This window comes from Dendrobates tinctorius, unplaced genomic scaffold (genome assembly GCF_039654945.1).
Source record: "Dendrobates tinctorius isolate UK_male_01 unplaced genomic scaffold, ASM3965494v1 ptg000014l, whole genome shotgun sequence".
NCBI classification, from domain to species: domain Eukaryota; kingdom Metazoa; phylum Chordata; class Amphibia; order Anura; family Dendrobatidae; genus Dendrobates; species Dendrobates tinctorius.
The window spans coordinates 16,408,409-16,435,348 of record NW_027361682.1 but is presented as its reverse complement, the minus strand read 5'-3'; the positions used below and the strand labels follow the sequence as shown (position 1 = coordinate 16,435,348).

The window sequence follows — 26,940 nt, the reverse complement described above, 5'->3', positions numbered from 1 at the left end:
ATATAGGCCACAAGGTGGCGCTGCAAACTTGTGTTATTCCACATTTTTTACCACGAAGTGGCGTTCATTGTTTATTGCGCATGATGACGACTTTGCTATAGCAATGCTATGCACTAGGTGGCACTAACGTGTCATCCCAATACTTGCCAGTAGGTGGTGATGACTTTCTACAGTTCATCGTTATAACCGGGTTCTGTTGAGGTCACCACAAACAACATATATACTGGCGCTGAACACTAGATGGCGCCGCATCTTCTAAGTCTACTAGAGGGCGCACTATTCATTTACATTTTCAATGCGCGGAGTACATTGCGGAGGAAATACTGCATCAGCTCCGCAGCGCCCCCTCTAGTCTCTCGTGTATCCCTATAGTTTACAGTCGTCACATGACCACTATTCGCTTCGTTCTAACCTCACAGCACTAGAGGAAAAACTCGACTCGATTATACTGTACCCCTTAGCAGGAGGCATTTTGCCGAAGTGGCGCCTATTTAAGTCTTCGGAGCGGTCTTCAAAAACATGGCAGCCACAGTGAGGACAGTGTATTAGGAAAATATGATCAGGTGGGCGTGTCCTGGGCGGGGTTACGTGAGGAAATCCACCTTCCCTTGCTTCTCATTGGTTGAGGAGCTATCAATTAAACGTGAGCAAAGTAAGAGGCAAGAGACGAGGGGTAACAAAGCTCGGGGTGACAGCGGAGGGGCAGCAGCCTGTGCCGTGCGGAGCCGTGCGACCCCCGGACCAGGGACGACCCTGACCGGCCAGACATGAAGTGTGAGAACTGCACCAAGGCGGTGAGCGACCCCCGCCACAGAAATGGCTGACGCTTAACCCCTTATCAGCCAGTGTGCTGGATACACTATATCCCTGCACTGCAGGACACAGGATTAACCCCTGAGACCCCAGCGCCTCTCATACACGGCCTGGCCCTTTAAATGCCGACTATTATCAATTATTTTCTAGTTATATACAATTTTTTTCCAATAATATTTTTACCTGCTGGCATTACCTTAATGTCTTCTGTATTTTTGCTAATATTTCTAATTATTTTGCCTTCTATACTGTGTGTGTGTGTGTGTATATATATATATATATATATATATATATATCTATCACACAATGCATGTGTTTTTCGTTACGACATCTTTGGAAGATCAGGGCAACCAGAAATGCCATTGGGGCCACCTCCCGATAGGCTTTGTGCTCTTCTGCAGCTCTCTAGGACCTTTTCTAGGATATTGCAGGCAATGTGTTCTTCGACCGATGATTTCTGATGCGCGTTCCCTGTTTGCTTCCTGCTTTTGCTGCACGTTTCCTTGTTGTAAGTGTTTTTTGGTTGCTATGAGATACAGCTCACGTGGATGGTAGATTCTGCTGTAAATTGTTGCTATGGGATACAGTGGACAGGTGTCGCTTCTGCTGTAGCGTGCGGAGTACGTGTTACACTTGTTTTCTATGGGTTAGGGTGCATGTGTATAGCTTCCATGATATGCTACTTATTTGGTTTCTATGGGTTACGGTGCCTGCCTAGCCTCTGTGTGAGATGTTGCGGTGCGTGCCTAGCCTCAGTGAGATGTTGCGGTGCGTGCCTAGCCTCAGTGAGATGTTGCAGTGCGTGCCTAGCATCAGTGAGATGTTTCTATGGGTTACGGTTCGTGCATAGCCTCCGTGAGATGTTGCGGTGCGTGCCTAGCCTCCGTGAGATGTTGCGGTGCGTGCCTAGCTTCAGTGAGATGTTGCGGTGCGTGCCTAGCTTCAGTGAGATGTTGCGGTGCGTGCCTAGCTTCAGTGAGATGTTGCGGTGCGTGCCTAGCTTCAGTGAGATGTTGCGGTGCGTGCCTAGCTTCAGTGAGATGTTGCGGTGCGTGCCTAGCTTCAGTGAGATGTTGCGGTGCGTGCCTAGCTTCAGTGAGATGTTGCGGTGCGTGCCTAGCTTCAGTGAGATGTTGCGGTGCGTGCCTAGCTTCAGTGAGATGTTGCGGTGCGTGCCTAGCTTCAGTGAGATGTTGCGGTGCGTGCCTAGCTTCAGTGAGATGTTGCGGTGCGTGCCTAGCTTCAGTGAGATGTTGCGGTGCGTGCCTAGCTTCAGTGAGATGTTGCGGTGCGTGCCTAGCTTCAGTGAGATGTTGCGGTGCGTGCCTAGCTTCAGTGAGATGTTGCGGTGCGTGCCTAGCCTCAGTGAAATGTTTCTATAGGTTACGATTTGTGCATAGCCTCCTCCGTGAGATGTTGCGGTGCGTGCCTAGCCTCAGTGAGATGTTTCTATGGGTTACGATTCGTGCCTAGCCTCAGTGAGATGTTGCTGTGGGTTGCGGTGCGTGCCTAGCCTCAGTGAGATGTTGCGGTGCGTGCTTAGCCTCAGTGAGATGTTTCTATGGGTTACGATTTGGGCATAGCCTCCTCCGTGAGATGTTGCTGTGGGTTGTGGTGCGTGCCTATCCTCCGTGAGATGTTGCTGTGGGTTACGGTGCGTGCCTAGCCTCAGTGAGATGTTTCTATGGGTTACGATTTGGGCATAGCCTCCTCCGTGAGATGTTGCTGTGGGTTGTGGTGCGTGCCTATCCTCCGTGAGATGTTGCTGTGGGTTACGGTGCGTGCCTAGCCTCCGTGAGATGTTGCTGATGTTACATTTTGTTGCTATGGGTTACGCCGCTCCCAAGTTGGTTTTGCTGTAGTATGATACTGTGGGTTTTGCAGGCAGGTGGCACTTCTGTGATATGTTGCTGACAGGCTACATTTGATTACTATGAGTTACGTTACACTCATGTAGTACTTTGCTATGGGTTACAGCAAATTCACAGGACCCATGACCAGATTAGTAGTCTGTGGCTGCTGGACCAGAGCACTACGAGCGGCCTCCGACTTGCCAGCATCCTTGGTTCTTCTCTTGGTTAGCCGGCCTAACAGTAGTATGTTGCTATGGGTTACGTTGTGCGTGTGCATATCCTGTGGTGCCATGTTGCATTGATTTACATTGCTCTTATGTGCATTCTGGTGTAGTATGTAATGTTGCTATGAGTTAAGTTGCGCATGGGCTGATCCTGTAGTGGCATGTTGCTGTGGGTTACGTTGCTCCCGTGGATCCTGCTGTACTATGTTTCTGTGGGTTACGTTGCGCTCGGGCAGATCCTGTAGTGGCATGTTGCTGTGGGTTACATTGCTCCCGTGCTGCCATAGTATGTTGCTGTAGGTTACGTTGCACTTGTGCAGATCCTGTCATAATATGTTGCTGTGGGTTACATTCCTCTCGTGGATCCTGCTATAGTATGTTGCTATGGGTTACTTTGTGCTCAGGCAGATCCTGCGGTGGCATGTTGCTGTGGGTTACGTTGCGCTCGTGTTGCCGTAGTATGTTGCTGTGGGTTACATTGCGCTCTGGCAGATACTCCGGTGGCATGTTGCCGTGGATTACATTGCGCTCGGGCAGATACTGCGTTGGTATGTTGCTGTGGATTACATTGTGCTTGGGCAGATCCTGTGGTGGCTTGGTTGCTGTGAGTTACTTTGCGCTTGTGCTGTCGTATGTTGCTGTGGGTTACGTTTGCCCTCGTGCTGTCGTATGTTGCTGTGGGTTACGTTTGCCCCCGTGCTGTCGTATGTTGCTGTGGGTTACGTTTGCCCCCGTGCTGTCGTATGTTGCTGTGGGTTACGTTTGCCCCCGTGCTGTCGTATGTTGCTGTGGGTTACGTTTGCCCCCGTGCTGTCGTATGTTGCTGTGGGTTACGTTGCGCTCGGGCAGATCCTGCCGTGGCATGTTGCTGTAGGTTACAGCTGTAGATTCCGCTTACAGGTCACATAGATCCTGGCACCACATGCCCTGTTAGGAGCCTTCATTGTAGGTTCTTTGGTGTTGGTAGTGGGCAGACTACTTTGTGTTCAAAGCCTTTGTGCTGACAGATCTGCCATTACGTCACCCTCAGACTAGACATCGGGGTCTTCGGATTTTTCCACCTCACTTACAAGACCCCACTGTTTGGCGCCAGACTGCAGAACCTTCTCCAAAACACTTCTCCCTCCAACCACAGGGTCCAAATGCTGACTCCTTGTCTACTTCATATCCATCTTCCACCTGATTTTTGGGGTTTCTGTTGTGAATTATCAACTCCTCCAACAAATATTGGCTTCAAACTTACAGCCAATGTGCCACACCTGGGCGTATTGCACCCATGGTGGCCATATTGTCAGCTTGATACTCTGTGGAACCTCACTGGTGCCTACATAGTTGTCTGGAAAGATATTATATATATATATATATATATATATATATATATATATATATATATATATTCTCTATCTTTGTACCGTGTTAGCCAGTAGATAGAAAAATATTCAGAATTGAGAGTCCTCAGTGGTTGATACCTTTTAATGGCTAACTGAAAAGATGGTCTTCAGATGTTGTATTAGTCAATGCCTGATGAAGAGACCTGAGTAGTCTCGAAAGCTTGCATTTTGTTACCATCTTTTCAGTTAGCCATTAAAAGGTATCAACCACTGAGGACTCTCAATTCTGAATATTTTTCTACATAGTTGTTAGCATGTCTTCTATATGACCTGTAGGTGCTACAAGGCCACTTTAGTCATAAGTGGCATGTTAGCTTTTTTTTTTTTTTTTTTCTGGGGATCAGCGTGGTGTTTAGGTGTTTTGGTTTCTTTTTTTGTTGTGTTTCCTTTTTCCTCTTTGATATTCTTGGAGAAGGCTCCTTTTGTAACCAGAGAGGATTGTTTTTGTTCTTGCATTTTCTGTAGGACGAGCCCTTCTGTCCTCTCACCAAATATTTTTGTGACTGCTGACCATGGGAGGGTGAGGGAAGCAGGAGGGTAAACAAATATTTTGAGTGACAGATACTGTTTCCATTCTGATGTGCATAATCCCAGTATGCGACCTAATACCCACGTGTCATCATCACGCTTCCCACTGGTGTTTTGTATTTTTGTTTTTTCTTTATATACTTAAAAACTAAATTTTAATTTACTTTTTTGTTACTTGTCCATTAAAGTCTGTGAGAACCTAAAACTACAAAATCAATAATGAAAACAATATAAGATAAGGCTGAATGAGTAACCTCCCGGGAGATGTAGTCTGGCAGGGCTGTATTAACTCGACATTCTGTGACTACGTGTGATTTGTGATATTCGCTCTCGGTGATTGTCATACAGCTCGTCTTGCATTTCAGGTCTGTAAGTATATGTACATACATAACAATTCTGGACTTCCCATATGATGGTGACATGTATTTGGAAGCTTCTGATAGGTTTTTGTGGCAACATCTGAGTTAGAGGCACAACAGTGAATGTATTTTAAACACACTGCTTCTTTGTGTAGCATCATGGGAAAGTCTCTAAAGATATCAGTCAAGATATCAGGAAGAGAATTATGGACTTGCACAAGTCTGGCTCATCCGTGGGTACAATTTCAAGATACCTGAAGGTGCCTCGTTCATCTGTACATCTATACACAAGTACAGACGAGATGTCCAGCCATCATATACCGCTCAGGAAGGAGACGGATTCTGTGTCCCAGAGATGAACGTGCTTTGGTGTGACATCTGCATATCAACCTAAGGACAAAAGCAAAAGGTCTTGTGAAAATGATGGCGGAAGCTGGTAAGATTGTGTCAACACAGGAAAAAGACCTTATTTTTTGAAGACATGCCTTGTTTGATGAAACTAAAAATAAAACTTTTTGGGCATAATGACCATTGTTGCATTTGGAGAAAAATGGGAGAAGATTGGAAGCCTAAGAACACCATCCCAACTGTGAAACATGGGGGTGGCAGCATCATGTTGTGGGGTTGTTTTGCTGCAAGAGGGACTGGTGCACTTCACATGAAAAAAGATTATGTGGCAATACTGAAGCAACATCTCAAGACATCAGCCAGGAAGTTAAAGCTTGGGTGGACAAATGGACATTGAACAGAAGCATACTGACAAAATGATAACAAAGTGGCTGAAGGATAACAGTCAATGTTTTGGAGTGGCCATCACAAAGCCCTGATCTCAATCCTATTGAAAATTTATGGGCAAAGCTGAAAAGGCTGGTGCAAGCAAGGCGACCTACAAACCTGGATCAGTTACACCAGTTTTGTCAGGAGGAACGGGCCGAAATTCCGACCAACTATTGTGAGAAGCTTGCGGAAGGATAACCAAAATGTTTGACCCAAGTCATTCAGTTTAAGGGCAATGGCACCAAATACTAATGCAATGGATGGAAACTGTTGACTTTACAGTAATAGAAATGTCAAAACATTTTCTCTCTCATTATTCTGGCATTTGGCAAATATTAATAATTATGGTAATCCTAATTGACCTAAAATGGGAAAAGTTTCTTCTGATTCCATGTCAGATATTGAGGAGAAACATGCAAATGTGTCTTCTTATATAGTGTATGTAAACTTCTGGTTTCAAGTATGTATCTAAAAATTTCCCCACCCCCTGTTTGAATATTAAAAAAAACAAAACACATTTTTCATCTTGAGGAAAAAAAATATATAAAATTTCCAATTTTGATTATTAAATAAAAATATGCATTCTTGTATGTATTTTCTTTCCCCATGTTGAATTAGATTAAAAGTCAATTTTATTCAATGCTTCTAATTAATTGGTGAGGGTTTTTTTTTTTTTTTTTTTTGTTTTGTTTTTTTTTTTTTTTTCTATATTTTCAACTTTTAGCGAGCATTTATAAAACTTTTTTTTTCCCAACCGCCAGGAATGTAGCAAGAAAAAAAAGAAGAATGCAGATGATGCGGAGCTTTCCGTGCCGATGCCTCCGGAGGACGGAGACGAGGTGAGAGCGAGACACTGCCTTATCTGAGACCTACCATGTTCGGTTTAGGATGGTCCGTCACACACACCCAACCTCTGAACCTTATCTCTTCCCGCCACTCCACCCTGATCAGACTTTACGCTCATCAAAGCGGGCTGCAGAATTTGAAAATTTAAAAAAAAAAAAAAGTTAGCATACAAGTTAAAAACTCTGTCCTTTGTGAACACCCACCCCCCATATATTCCTAGATTAGGGGTAACTCACCAAATATTATGAAACTACAACCAATGAGAATCTTTGACATTGTTCTCTGACGTTATTAGAAAAGTGAGTTTCATCGTCTGGCCGCTTCCCGCATCTTCCTGAGCGATTGCCTGGCATGTAGCAACTGTGTGACCTCGGAAGAAGGCGCCAAGATCTTCGCTCAGAACCAGAAGGAGCTTTTCAAGGTTCTAAGTCTCAATAAGGTATGAGCGTAATATCCTCGTTGACATGTCTGGCACGGCATTAACATCCGGAGCTGCATTCACAGTTCTGCTAGCTTCTAGTTGCAATCTGTCAAAACACCATCCCCTATTCTTGGAAGCATCCATCAACGTATAATCATGGTAGGGGGTCTGACATCAGAACATCAAACAAAATAATGGTCACTGTGATCCGCAATATTCAAGATACCGTGACTTTTTTCATTGTGTCCTGAATTTTTCATCATATTTCATCTGTTCTTGACTTTTGCTGTGACCCTTTCCAGCTCGCCTCCTCCAAAAACATGTAATAATGAGCAATCAAAGCATCGTATGTACACAAAATTTGTATTGCTAAAATTGTGAAACAAGAAACCCTCGCTCAGCCCCATCAACAGAAAAATAGCAGTCACGTGTCTCTGAAAAGAGCGATGCAAGATAAAAATAATTATCATTTTTGGGGTTTTTTCACCACTTAAATAGAATAAAATTGATCGAAGTCCTAGTCGATCCTGTGGTCGGTTAGACCCCCATCTATGTAGTTAGTTATGGCCCATCATAGTGATAAATTGATAATAACCCTTTAAGTTGGCGGGGATAAGTCTTGTCTGTAGAGTTTTAAGCAGCTGCTTGCAGAATTGTGAATGCAGCTCTGGAGTTCATGACCTGTAATAGATTTTTCCCTCTGTCCTCCAGAAGTGTGACGCTTCCCTCCATAGACTGTTGGTAGCATCGGTCAGTCCGCAGTCTGTGCCTTATTTTGCTGTCAGGTTCCAGCTTTCTGTCTGTGAGGCGGCCAAGAAGCTCTGCGGCTTCCTCAAGAGTCTGGGTAAGTAAAAGTATATCTTAAAGGGTTTTCCAGGATTAGGGGGATTCCTGGTTGCTTTCTCTCACGCGACCACCTCACGACCATAGGTGGTCTTTTATTGCAATTTTGCTCCATTAATGTACACGGAGCCGAGCTGAAATGCTGTGCATACCCCTAGAAAGTGTTGCACAGTGAGTAAAACATGGCTAATTCTTTTACAAATTCTGGATGACCCCTTTAAAGCCACAGATTGCAGTTTCTTAATATGGCTCACATCAGGAGCAGCTAAAAAAAAAAAAAAAATTTAAAGTTGCACTTCTGCTCCTCTGCAAAAAACGTTTTGTATTGTGTCCTTCTTCAGGCGTCCATCACGTGTTTGATACAACGATCGCTGCGGATTTCAGCATCTTGGAAACCCAGAAGGACTTCATCCAAAGGTTTAGGCGGCAGACGCAGGACGAGCACGCGTTCCCCATGTTTGCCTCCGCTTGTCCAGGTAAACGGTGCCCTACAAGCTAGGGGTAAGGTCTGACTCCTCCTGAGAGGAGGGGGTTAATAGCGATGGTCTGAAATAAGTGGCGCCACAATTGCCATACAGCTGCTTATCCACCTTAGTGTGCACATCCTCACATAGGCGTAATATCCTGCTACCCTGCGTAGGCCCAGGAGAGATTGGTGCCGCTGTTTGCCCTTGAGATAAGATCATATACCCCCCATCCCGATCTTGAGACTCTGCGCCACTTGTTGTTAGCAAATTGCAATGTGCAACCCTATAACGACCTTGTTAGAGAAGAGCTTTCAAGACGACCTGACCGCCTGAGGCAAAGCTAAAGATAAGGAGGCCCTGTCTGGAAAGTGACGATCAACCAGCAGTGTCGGCACAGGAATAACACACGTTCTGCTGAGTCAGGGACGTTGCTGGTGGCAGCTATGCAATGTCATAGTCCTGACTTGTTGGGTAAAAGGTTAATCTCGCCCTGCAGCTGAAATGCCAACTTCCCATTCAGAGGGATGAGTGTTGCGCTAAAAACCCACAATACACCGCTCTGCCCCCCTAAATAATCGAATGAGCACGCGCTTTTCAAGAAGTGAATCTGCTGACGGAAGGGTTAACCAAAATAAGTTAAGGGAAGAAAAAGGCCAATGTGCAGATGCTGGTAAACAATGACTCAGCCGAAATTCACAGGAATGGAAATGGGCACAGGATGTCAACATGGACTCACGTGTCACATAATACCATCTACCTGATGTACACTGCTCCGCTGTACCGCCACCTCTCCCCACACCAGCGCCTGCCTCTCGGGTGACATGGAGGATAGTGCTTCAGGGTGAAATGCAAAATATACATGGGCTATGGAGACTTTTACTGTACAGACTGCTTCTCTGCTGAGTAATTATCTGCTGAAGAGCTCCCTGTGTCCAATAATATAACTAGTATAATACTGCCAACTATGTACAAGAATATAACTACTATAATACTGTCCCTATGTACAAGAATATAACTAGTATAATACTGCTCCCTATGTACAAGAATATAACTACTATAATACTGCCCCTATATACAAGAATATAACTACTATAATACTGCCCCTATGTACAAGAATATAACTACTATAATACTGCCCCTATATACAAGAATATAACTACTATAATACTGATCCTATGTACAAGAATATAACTACTATAATACTGCCCCTATATACAAGAATATAACTACTATAATACTGCCCCTATGTACAAGAATATAACTACTATAATACTGCCCCCTATGTACAAGAATATACCTACTATACTACTGCCCCCTATGTACAAGAATATACCTACTATAATACTGCCCCCTATGTACAAGAATAGAACTACTATAATACTGCCAACTATGTACAGGAATATAACTACTATAATACTGCCAACTATGTACAGGAATATAACTACTATAATATAATTTTTGACTGTTCTTCCATGTTGCCGCATTCACCCTCTGTCACCTCTTCCACAGGGTGGGTGCAATATGCGGAGCGTGTTCTGGGCGACTTGGTTACGCCACACATCTGCACTGCAAAATCTCCTCAGCAGATTATGGGGTCACTAGTGAAGAGTTACTTTGCGTCACAGAAGGTGAGTCTGCCCCTCTTATGTCGCTGACGTGAAAAATGTGGTTAATGATAAAGACCCCGGCATACACGTGTGTCCTCGCTTCCAGAATCTGTCCCCGGATAAAATATTCCACCTCGCTGTGGCGCCATGTTATGACCGTAAGATGGAGGCCCTCAGGGAAGACTATTACACTGATCTGTTCAACTGCCGCGATGTCGACTGCGTGCTGACGTCAGGCAAGTGGCGCCCCTGTGTCTCCAGTATCGGTGCTGTAGCAGCTTGAGTAATGGTGAGGGGTGGTAGTGTTAAATTAGTTTGGGGGGGCCAGCAGATGGGAGGGACCACTCTGACCTGATGGCTGTTACCGTTGTAGGGTATACGCAGATCGACCTAAATAACTCTCAAATATGACTACTATTCCTCTAATATTTTTTTTTTTTCTCTAGGTGAAGTAATGCAAATTATGGAAGAGAGAAATGTGTTCGTCAAAGACGTGGAAGAATCTCCTCTAGAGCATGTGTGCGTAATGGGCTGGGACGTGTCCAAAAAAAAAAAATACTGCCATGCTTGTAAAGCAGTGTTTTTTTGTTTTTATTTTTTGTGTTGGTGCCCCTTTAAGAGATCTGGGTTTTATACTAGAGCTGCAGCATGATCTCCCATCTGCCTGACACTACCAGTCACCCCATGGGGTAATCCCCCCCCCCCCCCCCCCAGCACACGCTGATCATGTGACTGCTCCGAACGGCTAACCTCGCCTGACTACCTTGTGATTGGGGGGGGCAAACAATATCTTGGCACCCTTCGTTGGCCAGTCAGCAGGTTAATCTTTAATCCTCGCCTGTGTTATCAGTGTGCTTTCACTTTTATTCTCATTAACAGAGCACTTTGTTTTTAGTTGGCAGAGGCAGTTGTAACCCATTCATCCCCACTTCATGGTGGTCCTATTACCACTAGATGGCGCTGATATACTGTGACACTACACTCCATCCTATCATAGGAGCCTGCGCTGCTTTCTCATTAAGGGAATCGTCACCAGAGTCTGTGTATATACAATGTCTGTAGACCCTGAGCTGCTTATCACAGGAGTGGGCGGAGTCAGACTAGTAGGCAGGAGCTGCTGTGTCCAAGCAATGAGAAGCTCTCCCTGAAATCTGTTTTAACCCCTATAGCATGCTGTCTTCAGATTACATAGCAAAAACCTCCCTTTTAAAGCTTACTCCTCCTGCCACTAGATGGCGCTGAGACCCCACACTAAATTGTTCTCAAGGATCACTGTTCTCCCACCCCCACTAGATGGCGCCCATGTGACAACACTACATTATGTTTATCCCCATAGTTTTCTCATGACTCCGTGACCCTTGCACTAGAAGACCAGCGAATTGCTGTTTCACTGTAGCACTTATCTTTCCGAAACTAATTGGCCATCTTTGTGAAAATCAGTGATCTGATGGCATTACATGGCTAATAATTTACCAGCTCCAGTGTGCTGACTGGTGAAAAGCGGAGCAGTCAACGTTAATTTTTTATTTTTTTTGTTTCCCTCTTATAGTGAAAATAATGTGCCAACATGAATACAGTAAATGTGTGCCACTCACGTTATACCGTAGTTATATATAATCAATGGAAAAATGAGTGCCTGCGCTCCACCAGCAGAATAGTGAGTGCAGCTCTGGGTTATAATACAGGAGGTAACTCAGGATCAGTACAGGATAAGTAATGTAATGTATGTACACAGTGACTGCACCAGCAGAATAGTGAGTGCAGCTCTGGGGTATAATACAGGATGTAACTCAGGATCAGTACAGGATAAGTAATGTATGTACACAGTGAGTGCACCAGCAGAATAGTGAGTGCAGCTCTGGGGTATAATACAGGATGTAACTCAGGATCAGTACAGGATAAGTAATGTATGTACACAGTGACTGCACCAGCAGAATAGTGAGTGCAGCTCTGGGGTATAGTACAGGATGTAACTCAGGATCAGTACAGGATAAGTAATGTAATGTATGTACACAGTGACTCCACCAGCAGAATAGTGAGTGCAGCTCTGGAGTATAATACAAAAGGTAACTAATGTATATGTTGCTATCTGATAACACAAACTTGGACTTAACTTTAAGTCATTAGGTGCTAAATACTTTGCTAATATCTCAGCAACAGTGAGGCGAAATTCAAATCTATAATCTGCTCTGCAGCTGCTATTACATTGTGTCCTCTTTAAGCGTGGACAGTACAATTTAGGTGACTTCCATGTTTCTCCTTTGCATCAGAATGATTGCTTTAATCCAGTAAGCGTTTCTGATTTCCTCTTCTGTTTATCGCACGTGACCCTGTTGTATGTGACTTGTGATCACGCGGGAGTTTATAATATGATCTTCTTGGCACTGATATAATTTGGTTGTTTTTCCTTTCTCCCCATCAGCTTCGGAGGGACCACGTGTCAGTTTGTCCGCCATGAAGGCACCAGCTCGGATGGTTACCTCGCGCACCTCTTCCGTCACGCTGCCAAGGAGCTGTTTGGTATGGAGGTTCAAGAAATCACATACAAGACATTAAAGTGAGTCCATTCATGTAAATCCAGTGTAATGTATGGACACTGAAAATCTATATACGAGGCATACTGTGCCAATAATCCAGTCTGTTCTTTGTTCGTTATTTGTAAATGTGTGGGTTTTTTTTTTTTTTTTTGGTTTTTTTTTTCGTTTGTTTTTTCTTTTGTGATTTTTAGGAACAAAGACTTCCAAGAAGTGTGCTTAGAGAAAGATGGCGAGACCGTGCTGAGATTTGCTGCAGCTTACGGGTTTCGGAACATTCAGAACATGGTACTAAAATTGCGGAAGGGGAAATTTCACTATCATTTTGTGGAAGTCCTGGCCTGTCCTGGAGGTGAGTCCCAAAATAGTTTATATATTTTTTTCTTTTTTTTTTTTTTTTTTTTTTTTTTTTTTTTTTTTTTTTTTGAGATTGCGTCTTTGAGTGGTTTAGGTCATGGAAGCTATTCACACTGCAGCTCACATATGTATGGTGGATGGATATTGCCTTGTTTTTTGCATTCTGGGAATGCATGCCCAAGTCTCACAGGTTAAGTAAGCCAATTTGGTCAGATTGTGCTCAGCATTGCGGCTGTGATAGAAAGGGGTCGGATCGTGTGCAGCATTGCAGCTATGATAGAAAGGGGTCGGATCATTTGCAGCATGGCAGCTATGATAGAAAGGGGTCGGATTGTGCGCAGCATCGCAGCTATGATAGAAAGGGGTCGGATTGTGCGCAGCATTGCAGCTATAATAGAAAGGGGTCGGATTGTGCGCAGCATTGCAGCTATAATAGAAAGGGGTCGGATTGTGCGCAGCATTGCAGCTATAATAGAAAGGGGTCGGATTGTGCGCAGCATTGCAGCTATAATAGAAAGGGGTCGGATCGTGCGCAGCATCGCAGCTATGATAGAAAGGGGTCGGATTGTGTGCAGCATCGCAGCTATGATAGGAAGGGGTCGGATTGTGCGTAGCATTGCAGCTATGATAGGAAGGGGTTGGATTGTGCGCAGCATCGCAGCTATGATAGAAAGGGGTCGGATTGTGCGCAGCATCGCAGCTGTGATAGAAAGGGGTCGGATTGTGCGCAGCATTGCAGCTATGATAGAAAGGGGGCGGAACGTGGGCAGCATCGCAGCTTACTGCCTACCTTCAGACAGGTCTTGTACTTCCCGACTCCTGTCCAGCATGGACAGATGTGGGCATCAGAACTGGACCATGGAGCAATGGAAGAAGGCAGCTTGGTCTGATGAATCATGTTCTCTAGAGCTACCATTTGCTTCACCTGCCGCACTTCATGCCAATGGGATTCCCTAATGGCAGCAGTACCCTTCTAGCAGGATAATGGCTGATCGGGAACTGTCTCAGGAAAATGATAGAGATTAAGATGATTATTTGTCTCCAGATTCCTAGATCTTAATCTTATTGCTCATCTGTGAGATGTTCTAGATTAATGATTATATATACTTTTTGGCGGTGCATTCTTAATCGCTATACATTGCCATGCACTTTGTGATTAATTTAGTAACTTCATGTATGTTTTTCTTGTTACTGCATAGGTTCTGATTGTACAGCAACTCCTTTTTCGCACTTTATTGTCCACTTCCTTCCATTTGTATCTGGATTTGTCTTAATAAAAATAATTTATTGAATTTACTTTGGACTCATAGTCGCTTTTTTGGAGCTTTGCTCAGTTTGTTCTCTTGGCAGATTGCGATTGTCCTTATTGTCCATCTATTTGTGTCTGCTATTGAATTATTATGCTGATTTCCTGATATTTAAAATGCAGATACTTGTCAAAGGCATTTTTATTCTAGATTAATGGAGGCCTGGACAATTTCGATGGTTATATGGAACCCAGGCGTCTACCTGATAAGAGCTCTAGAAGGACCTACATATTAGGCAGGGGGTGTTAATGTTAAATTGTATTTAGTTTTTACATAGTTCTGCTTTTGTCTTCATTTAAAATTAAAAAGTGATCATAAATGTTTGTTTTTCTAGGTTGCTTGAATGGAAAAGGCCAAGCACAGTCCGTAGATGGAAAACCAGAGCGGGCACAGCTGCAAGCCATGGAGGTTTTATTCACAAATGTGCCAGTTCAGAGCCCAGAAAATAACCCTCATATACATGAGTTATACACCAGCTGGCTGGAGGGAAAAGAATCCCAGAAATCCAGAGATGCCCTACATACCAAATATGTGCCCGCTGCTCAAAACACTGCCCGCGTGGACATGAAGTGGTGACGGATCCGACTGCTGCCAGCGAGCATGATACTATAGACTTGGAACTGCAATATAAAACAGGCGGGCGACTGCTGCCAGTACTATTACGTCTATGTCCTCAGAGGTCCGGGAGCCGAAATGGATGACTCTTTAACGCCGCCAACATTTTGGGTGGCACGTATTTGTTACAGATGAATTCCATGTGGGCAGCTGTATGCCCCAAAGTATGTGTCTTGTAATAATGTCTAAGGCCTCTTTCACACTTCAGTTTTTTGCATCAGTTCAAATCCGCCAAAAAGTTAGAAAAGCGGATCTGTTCTTAACTGAACGGATCCTGAAAATGAGGAAGTTTAAAGGAAACGCTGGGAGAGAGAGAGAGAGATATATGTTAATTCAGTGTCTGGAGGATCCGCTGGGCAAAAAAAACGTTACAAGCTCCGTTTCAAAATCTTTGAGGATGGAAACGGACAGCAACATCACGGCGGATCCTCACAAAAACGGATGCAATGGACAGCAATCCGTCAGGATCCGCCACTAATGAAATTCAATGGGGGAAAAAAACGGATCCTCAAAAGAAATTTGCGGATCCGTTTTTTCCAAAACCTGGCGGATTGTGACTGATTGTAAAAAACAGAAGTGTGAAAGAGGCATACGCATCTCTGCCCATCTTTTTAAACCTTTTTTACTGCTAGATCCACATTTAGAAGGGGTAAAGCCAGTCGTGTGTGTGCGCCTGTTGACCCCTTTAGTGCTGGGGTGCAGTTTGTCTATTTTTTTTATTTTTTAATAGATTCTCCTACGTTTCCTTGCCAGTGTAGAATCACAAAGTCAGATTTTAATGGGAGGTTTACATTGGCCTCATCCTGATCCCACAGATCCAGAAAATTATTCTGGGTGCCCAATATTAAAATGACCAATCCTCTGGTAAGGGGTCGTTTGATTTTTTTTTTTTTTTTTAATCCATCAATCACCCCTTACTCCCCAATTTTGGTGCTAACTAAATGTGTTAATGAAAAGTGGGATACCACCCATTGTCAGCTCTGTCCATCGAGGTGAACATATTTATTTTTGGAGGGGGGAGTTGGGGGTGTAATATACAATCGTGAAAATACATGATGAAAAAAGGCAGAATATGTAATTTAAAAGCCTATAATAAACTCTCCACTCTAATCCTCCACAGATCCATCACAAGCGTCAAAGGTCCCCGATGGCATATTAACTTGGTACGAAATCATTTAGTGGCATTGTGCTTCTTGGTAGATGCCATTACTAGGGCAGGTGACCTCTAAGGCCCTAATTGGCTGCAGTGGTCATGTGTTCCCCTCACACATGACCAGTGCGGCCAATCGGAGCGGAAGGATGAGAATGGTTTTGAAAAGTGAGTTCTGCTTTGGTAAGGCCTGTTTCACACTTCCGTTTTTGTGTCCGCCAAACGGATCCGTTTCCATTTTTTTGACGGAAACTGATGCAAACGGATCCGTTTTTTTAAAAACGGATCCGTTTTTTTGACGGATCCGCGGTAACCGTAATGGAAGTCTATGGGACAAAAAAACGGATCCTGCAAAAAATGGCGGATCCGTTTTTTTACGGAAAACAACGGATTTTGACGGATTTGAAAAAACGGAAGTGTGAAACAGGCCTAACGGGGTGTGTGTTTTTGTTTTGGGTTTGTTTTTGTTTTTGTTTTTTTTGTTTAAAAACTTGAAAGGTTGGACAACCTCTTTTACCCATTTCCTACAATAAAGCGCCCATGGTTTACTGCTTGGTGCTTTATCCTAGAATTGTGTGTTTTTTGTTTGTTTTTTTGTTTTGTTTTTTTTTTTAACAAACAATCTTCAAGATGTGACTTATCCCGGTTTATCCATAAGTTGGAAATTAAGGAAGATAATTCTGGTTGGTATGAGGGATATATCCGTCCTAACCAGGCACTGTTGTCTACGTCATCGGTGTAGACCATATTGCTGGCCATATATAATATAATTTATTCTCATTATATAAGAATTCTTAATTTGTGACATTGTCCCATTCATTCCTTTAAACCTTAAGAATTAAAAGGAAAAATTGTTTCCTATCGAGCATCTGAAATGCTACTTATTTTAAGATATTTCTCTGGCGTGATGGCTGCACGTCAGTTTTCCCAATCTCCTTTTACCTCATTGTTTTATGTTAATGTTGTTTTTTTTTTTTTTTTTTTCCATAGTTTGTTTTTTGTTCAATACAAAAAATGAAGCCTTCAAAAATATCGCTTTGTATGTGTGTTTTATGCATAGACCATACATATAGGACTGTGACTTAAGGACTGTAATTGCATTTCTGTAGGGTCCGTGGAGTACCACAAGTACAAGCTGCTGTTCTCCTGCAGCCATCCAATGCTTTGAGGCCTTCACTCTTCAATCCAAATCCTCAACCAGATCTGGGAGACGTTCCCGCTAATATCGGGTGTCTGTAACCATTCCCCTGTGATTTTCGCTATAGAACAGATCAGGGTGGTTGCTAGGGAGTTGTCCATAGCAACCAACTAGAGTTGGATAGAAGCATCTGGTTTCCATTTTCTAACCCCACTGTAGAATCCGGAAATGCCTATGGCAACCAGAAGCTTTATTTACATCTTCTAACCAATTTAACCCCTTAACAGGTTTGGACACACAGGTACATCATCAGCTGTGTCCCTGCGCAGCAGCGGAGCTGGATCTTTCCCTGCGCATGAATGCTGATCTGATCAGAGGTCATGTGCCTCCCAGATCCATTCACGGCTGTTAACCTAACCAGTTAAATACTGCTGTAAATTGCGGACAGCGGCATTTAAAATGCACCTGGCGGAAGTGTCACAAACTTCGCCCATCTGCGTCCCTGTCATATGATTGCGGGGCATCATTGGGTTGTTATGACAGGCTGGGATCTGCAGAAGAACCCCCCCCCATGCCTGTGTGGCACCCCAGAGTCCGGTTGCCAGAGTGACATTGCCTCCCTCTAAGGGGTGATGTCATGCCTGGAGGCAGAAGAGGGGTTCCCATGCCAGGTAACAGTGTACATGACAATACCTGCTGCAGGCCAGAAAGGGGAGCTTCCTTATAAATTCTGGCCAGCAGGTGGGGTTAGTGAGTCAGTAAGAAGACAGCTGAGAGAGAACAAGAGTTGTCATGGAAACGGGAGCAGTTGGAGTTAGTCTGTGGAGAGGGAAGGGACAGGAGCGGAGACCAGGGCTCTGGGGAACTAAAATTGCGTATAGCTGACACCAGAGCGAAGTGTTGCTAAAAAGGGACGCCCGAGTCCTTGGCTGGACAGGAGCTTGCGTCCTGACAGCAGAATCTGGAGTACAGGGGACTGCAAGTTCCTTGGACACACTGAACACCTGAAGGCACGGCAGCAGACCAAGAGCCCGGGGCTGACAGTGAACAAGACAGTGCCCGTGATATAGGCTCACGCTGTCTGCCATACATGTTGGCAATCATCACGCAGGAGAGAGGGGGCTGCAGCTTAGCTACAACAGCAGGGACCCGATAAGAGCGCAAAAAGGAAGGTCCCCAACCCCACCTGGCAGGGTGAGTCCCCTGAATGCCCCCAGGCGCGCCGGACTCAATCCATCATCTGTATGTGGAACCCCAAATTGCATTTACGTTCAAGTAAAAGGTAAAGAAAACTGCGCCTCTGTGTCATAGAATTACATAGAATATTACATAGAATCGTAGAGTTGGAAGGGACCTCCTGGGCCATCTGGTCCAACCCCCTGCTCAAAGCAGGATTCGCTAAATCATCCCAGTCAGATGTCTGTCCAGCCTCTGTTTGAAGACTTCCATTGAAGGAGAACTCACCACTTCTCGTGGCAGCCTGTTCCACTCATTGATCACTCTAACTGTCAAAAAGTTTTTTCTAATATCTAATCTGTGTCTCTTCCCATTCAGTTTCATCCCATTGCTTCTAGTCTTTCCTTGTGCAAATGAGAATAAAGTTGATCCTTCTACAATGTGACAGCCCTTTAGATATTTGTAGACAGCTATTAAGTCTCCTCTCAGTCTTCTCTTTTGCAAACTAAACATTCCCAAATCCTGCAACCTTTCCTCATAAGACAGGGTTTGCAGACCGGTCACCATTCTGGTCGCTCTTTTCTGAACTTGCTCCAGTTTGTTGATGTCTTTTTTAAAATGTGGTGCCCAAAACTGGACACAATATTCCAGATGAGGTCTGACCAAAGAGGAGTAGAGGGAAATAATGACTTCACGTGATCTAGACTGTATGCTTCTGTTAATACATCCTAGAATTGCATTTGCCTTTTTTGCTGCTGCATCACACTGTTGACTCATATTCAGTCTGTGATCTATTAGTATACCCAAGTCTTTTTCACATGTGCTGTCACTTAGCCCTATTCCTCCCATTCTATATATGCTTTTTTCATTTTTATTGCCCAGATGTAGTACTTTGCATTTCTCCCTGTTAAAAACCATTCTGTTAGTTGCTGCCCACTTCTCCAGTTTATTTAAATCTTTTTGAATCCTCTCTCTCTCTTCTCTAGTATTAGCTATCCCTCCTAGCTTTGTGTCATCAGCAAATTTAATCAGTTTACCCTCAATTCCTTCATCTAAATCGTTGATAAAGATGTTGAACAATACAGGGCCCAGGACAGAGCCCTGTGGTACCCCACTTGAGACATTCTTCCAACTGGATGTACAGCCATTTACGACCACTCTTTGGGTCCGATCACTAAGCCAGTTATGAATCCACCTAACAGTTGCCTTGTCCATTCCATACTTAGTCATTTTTTCAATAAGGATTGTATGAGAGACTTTGTCAAATGCTTTGCTGAAGTCAAGATATACTATATCTACAGCATTTCCTTGATCCACCCAATCAGTGATACCGTCATAGAAGGAAATTAAGTTAGTCTGACATGACTTATTAGTTAGAAACCCATGCTGACTCTGTTTAATCACTTCATTCTTATCCAGGTATTGACATACATGTTGTTTAATAATTTGTTCAAAGATTTTTCCTGGTATAGAAGTCAGACTCACCGGCCTATAGTTGCCTGGGTCCACCTTCTTCCCCTTTTTGAAGATAGGAACAACATTTGCTCTTCTCCAGTCTTTTGGCACTTCTCCTGTTCTCCAAGAATTTTCAAAGATTATGGAGAAGTGTCCTTCACTTTTCCTCTGCACCACAATGTTCACCACCATCTGAACAATTAAATATATTTGCCCTGGGGCCCGCTCCACCCGTGGGGAGCGGAACCATCTTTGCTGCGTCACCAGCAGCCCCAGTGGACCAAAACCGCAGCTTCAGCCGCCCACTGCCAAACACCACAGGTGGTGACACCACCAAACCCCACATAAGTTTCCCCTCTTTTTTTACTGGACGCCCAGGGCCACAGACCGGGTCATTGCCACAGTGACATCCCCTTTAAAGAACCTGACCGGCCCGGTACCAAGTAACCTAAGGCCCTGTGGGGCGCTCCACCTGTCATTGTGAATTTCCTATAAACACCGGCCATCAGGAGATTGTGATTTTTGATGCACATAGCAGGGCTTAAGCCCCGCTGTGTATAGCACAAGTGATGGGAAGATGGCATCTTCATCCCATAAGGGGACTATTGAAGCCAGTAAAAAAAACTAAATTTAAAGGAAAAAAACACCATTTCAAATCAACCCTGTTTGACCCCTTTAAAATACAACTTTAAAAAAGAATAAACATTCAGAAACGTCCGATGTATCAAAATATAAAGTAAATTAAGCCAATAGGTAAACGGCTTAACGACCAGAGGTATTTTTGGTTTTGCATTTTCATTTTTCACTCCCCTTCTTCCCAGAGCCATAACTTTTTTTTTTTTTTTTTTTTTTTTTTTTTTTTTTTTTTTTTCCCATCAATATGGCCATGTGAGGGCTTGGTTTTTGCGGGACAAGTTGTATTTTTGAACAACACCATTGGTTTTACCGTGTCATGTAACCAAAAACGGGGGAAAAAATTTCAAGTGCGGTGAAATTTAAAAAAAAAAGTGTAATCCCACCTTGTTTTTTGTTTAGCTTTTTTACTAGTTTAACTAAATGCTAAAACGGACCTGCCATTATAATTCTCCAGGTCATTTTGAGTTCATAGACACCAAACATGTCTAGGTTCTTTGGAATTTTTTTTCTACCACCTAGATAAAAAAAAAAAAAAAAAGCCATCCAATACCCATAGCGTCTCCATTTTTTTGTGAACTCGGATTGGAGAGCTTAATTTTTGCGCACCTAGCTGATGTTTTTATTGATACTATTTTGGTGCTGATACGATTTTTTGATCGCCTGTTATTGGAATGTTGTAGCGACCAAAAAAAAAAAAAGTAATTCTGACGTTTTCAATTTTTTTTTTTCTCTACGCTGTTCACCGATTTGCATTAATTTTTAATATATTGATCGAGCGTTTCTTAACGTGGGGCTGCCAAATGTGTATATTTGATTTTTTTTTTTTTTTTTTTTCCTTATTTTGAATGAGGCAAAAGGGGGGACGACTTGAACTTTTTTAATTTTTAATATTTTTAAAAACCTGTTTGGTTTTTTACTCTTTGCATGCTTCAATAGTCTCCATGGGAGACTAGAAGCTGCACTTGTCCGATCGCCTCTGCTACATTGAGCAAGTCTGCAGCCCTGCTCTATGTAGCAAAAATGCTCACTTGCTATGAGCACCAACCACCAGGCGGCGCTCATAGTGATCCAGCAATGACAACCACAGGGGTCTTCTCCTGACCCCATGTTGTCATGCTAACCCATTGGCGACCCACGGCACATGCATGTTAAATGCCGCTGTCAGAGTTTGACAGCGGCATTTAACATGTTAACAGCAGCAGGTGAATCGCGATTCCACCCGGGGCTGTTTCGGGCACATGTCAGCTGACTAGAGTCCCCGCAGTTGCATGTCTCCTGGCTGTTTGACAACCATAACACATGGAGGGATTTCTTGTTTGTTGGTCTATCCTTCCATGTGTTGCAGCTGTCAAACATCTCCGAGACATGTAGCCTCGGGGACTAGAACATTATTTTTTCTGGTAAATTGACACCCGATGGACACCATTAAAGTGAATGGGGTCATCAGGTGTTGTTTGTGATGGATTCATCTTCTGGATAGATTTTCTTTTTAAGTATTTTATCCTGTTATTTACTCATTTTCACCTATTGGGAATGTTCTGCTAAAAAAAAAAAAAAAATACAAACTTCACTATTAAATCATTTTGAAGTGGGGAAAAGACAAAAAATTTCTAATGCTCTAAAAAAAAAATATTTTAGGTTCCACCGAGATTTGAACTCGGATCGCTGGATTCAAAGTCCAGAGTGCTAACCATTACACCATGGAACCAGCTGATGGCTGAGGCATGACACACTGCTGATGACTCCCTCTAGTGGCGTGTGATGCCCAATCTCAGTACAGGTTTCTCTAGCATTCATCTTCCTCAATGTTACATTTCAATAAGTGGTTTTTACATGATCGTTTGTATTAATATGTAGGGTTTTTTTGTTTGTTTAAACACAGCAGATAAAAAATGGGCTGATGAACAGTATGAAAGACCCAGCTCGAGCACTGTCCGTTAGTATTGTTCCACCTTTTTATTCCAACATAGTAAAAATTGCTCTTTTTGTGCCCCACACAGTAATAGTGCTTCTCTTAAAGTGATACTGTAATAGTGCCCAAAGAGGCATAGCTAGGGGTACAGATCAGGGAGGGGTGGGGGTCAATCATCTGAGTGGGACCCTAACCAGGTAACAATTATGGTGGTGCAGCCTAACCACTAACCATGGGTAAAGGAGAAACTCAGTAGATGACCGCGCCAATACTGAAAATCTCTGTACAAAGAGCAATACCGATCTTACCGCCACATGGTGACATATAGTGATAGGCACCAGTCCTGCTGAACATATAATAGATTACAGCGGAGTTACAGATGGTGACTTACCGTTGACGTCCTTTCTAATGGAATCGTTCATTTTACCCGTCTTTTCCATCTATCCCAGACCGACATGACAACTCCTCCAGCCAGGACTCGGCTGCAGAGAATGCAACAACACATTTCACTTCTCATATTCCAGCCCCATCACCGTGTATCCCCAACCTCCACAAACTCCTCATCCTGCTGATACCCCAATGCTGAGCCGCTGCTGCCGTATGTGTCCCTATTACTGCACCTGATACATTAGCAGCGGCTCAGTATTGGGGTATGTGTCCCTATTACTGCCTGATACCCCAATGCTGAGCCGGTGCTGCCGTATGTGAACCTATTACTGCACCTGATACTCCAATGCTGAGCCGCTGCTGCCGTATGTGCCCCTATTACTGCACCTGGGTCGCCCTCCCAGGGCTGTGGGGTACTCGGTACCGGGCCGGTGTCAGGGGGATGTGTCACAGCAGCGGTGACCCGGTCCGTGGCCCTGGGCGCCCAAGTAATGGGGAAATGTAGTAAATGGAATAGTTTGTGACGCCACCTGTGGTGTTTGGCAAGCAAGATGTTAAGCCAACGCTGCGTGCAGATCCTCTGGGGCTGATGGTGTGTTGCAGCATAGATGTTGTAGCTCCCCACAGGTGAAGCTGTAACCCCAGGGCAGTGTATAGGAGCAGGCGGTGTGAGGAATGTTGGTACCCAGATGTAGCAATGCCGCCGGTGTTGGCGCACAAATGAATGGAAGACACCAGGGCTTGCAGTTCCAAAACTTTACTCACAGTTCGTGGTACACACTGGTGCCTGCCTCTGTGCCGTGTCCTCCAGGATAGAGACTCAATCACCCTCCCGGGCAAGTCAGGATTCTCCTCTCCAACACTCCGCCAACATGTACCTCTCCTGAACGACTCCTCTATTGCGCCTTTTAGTGTGAAGAGCTCCAGTACCGTGGTACTCTGAAGTTCCTCCTGTCAGATGTTCCTAACAACTCTACTTGTATGACAGACAGCTGTAGCCTCTCTCGGAGACTCCCTTCTCTGGAGTCCTGGCTCTCTATTCAGTTGCTGTTGTGCCCCAAGTCTTGGATGGGAGTAGTGCATTTTCAGCCAACTACTCCACCGGTGTCTGCTGCAGAACCATAAGTGTCCATACAACCTCGGGGACCGGGCCCCGGCCTTGCGCTGAGAACCTATAGGCAGGGTTCCTCTTCCAACCCACAACTCCTCTCTGTTCTCCTACTCCTTCGTTCCGCACTGTTCCTTCTCTCTCTTATGGAAGCTTAGGTTGAAGTTCTGCGTCTTTCCCCTTGTGTTCCTTTCCCGTGCCAGCTGGCTCAGGTCACTGAGGCAGCTGCAGCACTCCTTCCTCCATCCCTTCTTCCAGGGATTCCCACTCCTCCCGAGTGGCTTCCTTCCTCACTGACCTTCTGTCAGACTGATCTGTAATTCTAAACCTTCCCAACCTTTTATATATCTCAACTCCACCCACCTCCCAGCACATCTCGTATTACGAAGCAAGGACCCACGAAAGGTGCTCTGCTACCCTCTAAACATGAAGCCGCAATGTGGTCAGTGCTGAACTATCCTGTGTGTGGGATGCAGGTGTTGGAGTGTGGAAAGGAGTTCCTAACTTACCTAGGCGGTGGGGCACTACACCTCCGGAGAAGGTGAAGTACCTCTGTGGCGACTGAGCCTCAGGGACGCCACATACCCCCCCGTTAAACACAGCACGTCCGCGGGCTGCAAGACAACAAAGTAGACAGCAAAGAAACATACAAAAATTTTGTAATGCATAACAAACTTTTCTTATTCTAATCATCCTAGTATAGGAGTTACTCATCTTGAACGTTACAAACAATTCTATCTAAAATTCTATCTAAAATTTTTAATTCTAAGTGCAATTCTCAATTCAAAGTGCTATTCTCTGTAACACACATTTTCTTTATCATTTTACTCTCTTTCTCTAGACGCAAGACGCTGACCGCAAATACCTGGTCCGTCACCTGTCACTTTCAATTCTTTATTCATATCACTCATCTCTATATCAGACATTCCTAATTTTTCTATAAAAGCCATTTCTCAGTTACTAATACTCTTATAAATACATTATCAAATACTTCACAGTAAAACATTCAACAATTATTCTTGTAAGTGCTGGACACCGCTCCCAGCCGGGATCTCTTGCAGTGTCCTTTGAGGTAGACATCATCTTCGAAAAGTGTCTTCGCAAAGTGTCTCTATGCAAAACATCTTCGCAAAGTGTCTTTATATGTAAAACCAAGAGAGGGCACCTAAAGAGGCGCAACTATTTACAGGTGAGAGTTTTTGGATCACTCCAAGTTCATGATCGCTCGTTCAAATTGGAAAAACGCTACCATTGCAAAAACTAGGCAACAAAAGTGCTACCAGTGCTACCAGAAAAACATGATAACAAAAAAAGGCACAACTGGTGCAAACAAACCCTCCTGGGTAACGAGATTTGTAAAGTGCTTACTTGTGGTCCCCTCCTGGGGTTCTGGAAGCGGAACTGGAACTGCTACCAGATTCAAGGTAATCATTGACAATCTTTAAATATTCTTCCTCCCAAGGTGTCAAACCAGGGATCTTTGGTCTGGGTCGCCGTACTGGAGCGGATGCAAGAGCAGCCTGGTTCCTGGGAGCAGGTACCTGAGCAGTCTGGGTAGCAACGGTGGGTGGAGGGACAGCAACAGGTGGCATCGGCTTGTACCACTCAATAATCTCTTCCAGAATACGACGTACATTCAGGGCATACCACCCCCTGAGCCCCTCATGCCGGGTGAATGTCACATACTCCCCAGGCTGCAGGTCTCTGTCAGGATGTCCCTTCCTCAGATGGGACTCGACATCCCTCCTGCTGAAGAACAAGTCACTAATTCTCTTGGGGTCCGCAATAAATCCAAAACCCCTCTCCTTGTTCACATTCAGCACTTGCCCCCATCCAGCTGCATCCCGGGGGCCGTAATGACCTGCACGGGCCCTCTCCTTCTGGGCCAGTTCCGGGCCCAGCACAGCCATCTTTCTCCTCTCTCTCCTGATATTCCGCTGCCATCTGCCGATGGTGGCCCGACATCCTGCCCACCTCTCTTCTTCCACTCTTCCCAGGACCACTCCTCGCCCACTAGGGCTCGCGGCACCACCGTTAGGGGTCCAGATGTTTCCCCCTGGGGACAGTCATCCCGGTCCCAGACCAGGTCTAGCACGACCTGGCCAGCCGCTGCAGCTGTGGTACACCCCAGGGCCTTCCCAGGTGGAGGGACATCTGACGTACCTGGGGCCTCCTGGCGGTGCATCCTCTGCTCCGGTGCAGGCTTGACCACCGGAATGGTCGGTCCGGGTGCAGGTGGTGGTGATGCCGATGGGGCTCCGGGTCCGTGGGGGCTTCGGTAGGGACCTGCGCAACCGCAACAGGTCCGGGCGGGTGCAAGGTCTCAGCTCTCGGGTCCTCCGGTACACTCAGCCGCACAGACAGCGTGGAGGTGAAAATCAGCGCTGCCAGAGGACAGTCCGGTGCAGCGGTAGCAGGTACTGGTGGAGCGGGTACCGCAGGCGTAGGCCCCTCCTGGGCCTGCTGCCGTCTCAGCTGCTCCAAGGCCTCCTGCCTCAGATGCAGACGGGTGGTCAGTTCAGTAATTTCGTCTTCTAGTTGCTGGCGGTTCATTCCGGAGTTCGGGTTGGAGCCGTCAGCCATGGCGCCAGGGAGATCCGTTTCCCCACGCTCCGCAGGCCTCCTTCCCTCTCCAAAATGGCGTTCTGGCATTCTTCCTGCCTCGGCCCCTTTCCCGCCACTGGCTTCTTCTGCCCCTCCTTCCGTGGGCGGCGTCTTCTTCCAGCGCCACCAGACCAAGCCAGTATCCGAACCCCTCGGGGGGTGGGCCATGTATCTGTCACATAGTAATTCAGGCAGGGAAGGCCCAATACCCTTCGCGGTCTTTTCCTAGGACCTCTCATCTCTTCACGCCCTTCTTCTCCGCGCCAGCGACCATTTCTAATGTCCATTTTACAGTCTATCAAATCAGGTCTTCTATACATTTTCAAAAGCTCAAAGTCACACAAATTTCAGGCGCACAGAACCTGATGGTATCGGATCTCGTCATCCTGTTCGTGACGCCAAAATTGAGTCGCCCTCCCAGGGCTGTGGGGT

The 26,940-nt window shown here is 45.0% G+C and overlaps 1 protein-coding gene and 1 non-coding gene across 3 annotated transcripts; one reads left to right on the top strand and one right to left on the bottom strand.

Moving 5' to 3' along the window:
• The first annotated feature begins 622 nt into the window (after positions 1-622).
• NARF (nuclear prelamin A recognition factor) lies at positions 623-16,663 on the top strand. Of its 2 annotated transcripts, none has more exons than XM_073559698.1 (11): positions 623-794; positions 6,707-6,784; positions 7,087-7,230; positions 7,924-8,056; positions 8,397-8,531; positions 10,032-10,150; positions 10,236-10,365; positions 10,576-10,648; positions 12,552-12,686; positions 12,858-13,015; positions 13,817-14,593. In XM_073559698.1, exons 1-11 carry the CDS (start codon positions 768-770, stop codon positions 13,975-13,977), a joined length of 1,293 nt encoding a protein of 430 aa, XP_073415799.1. In that variant the 5' UTR covers positions 623-767; the 3' UTR covers positions 13,978-14,593. The 2 variants fall into 2 exon arrangements, with proteins under 2 accessions (XP_073415799.1, XP_073415798.1); XM_073559697.1 differs by lacking the exon at positions 13,817-14,593 and adding an exon at positions 14,662-16,663 and having other exon boundaries at positions 627-794.
• A 5,470-nt stretch (positions 16,664-22,133) lies between these two features.
• TRNAQ-UUG (transfer RNA glutamine (anticodon UUG)) lies at positions 22,134-22,205 on the bottom strand. Its single transcript has one exon. It is a non-coding gene; the product is annotated as a tRNA-Gln (tRNA).
• Positions 22,206-26,940: the final 4,735 nt, after the last annotated feature.

Excerpts from the sequence above, each read along its gene's own strand:
- NARF (XM_073559697.1), top strand. The coding sequence starts at position 768 with ATGAAGTGTGAGAACTGCACCAAGGCG. Across the intron at positions 795-6,706 it reads GTGAGAACTGCACCAAGGCG|GAATGTAGCAAGAAAAAAAA; the intron begins GTGAGCGACCCC and ends CCCAACCGCCAG. Across the intron at positions 12,687-12,857 it reads ATCACATACAAGACATTAAA|GAACAAAGACTTCCAAGAAG; the intron begins GTGAGTCCATTC and ends TGTGATTTTTAG.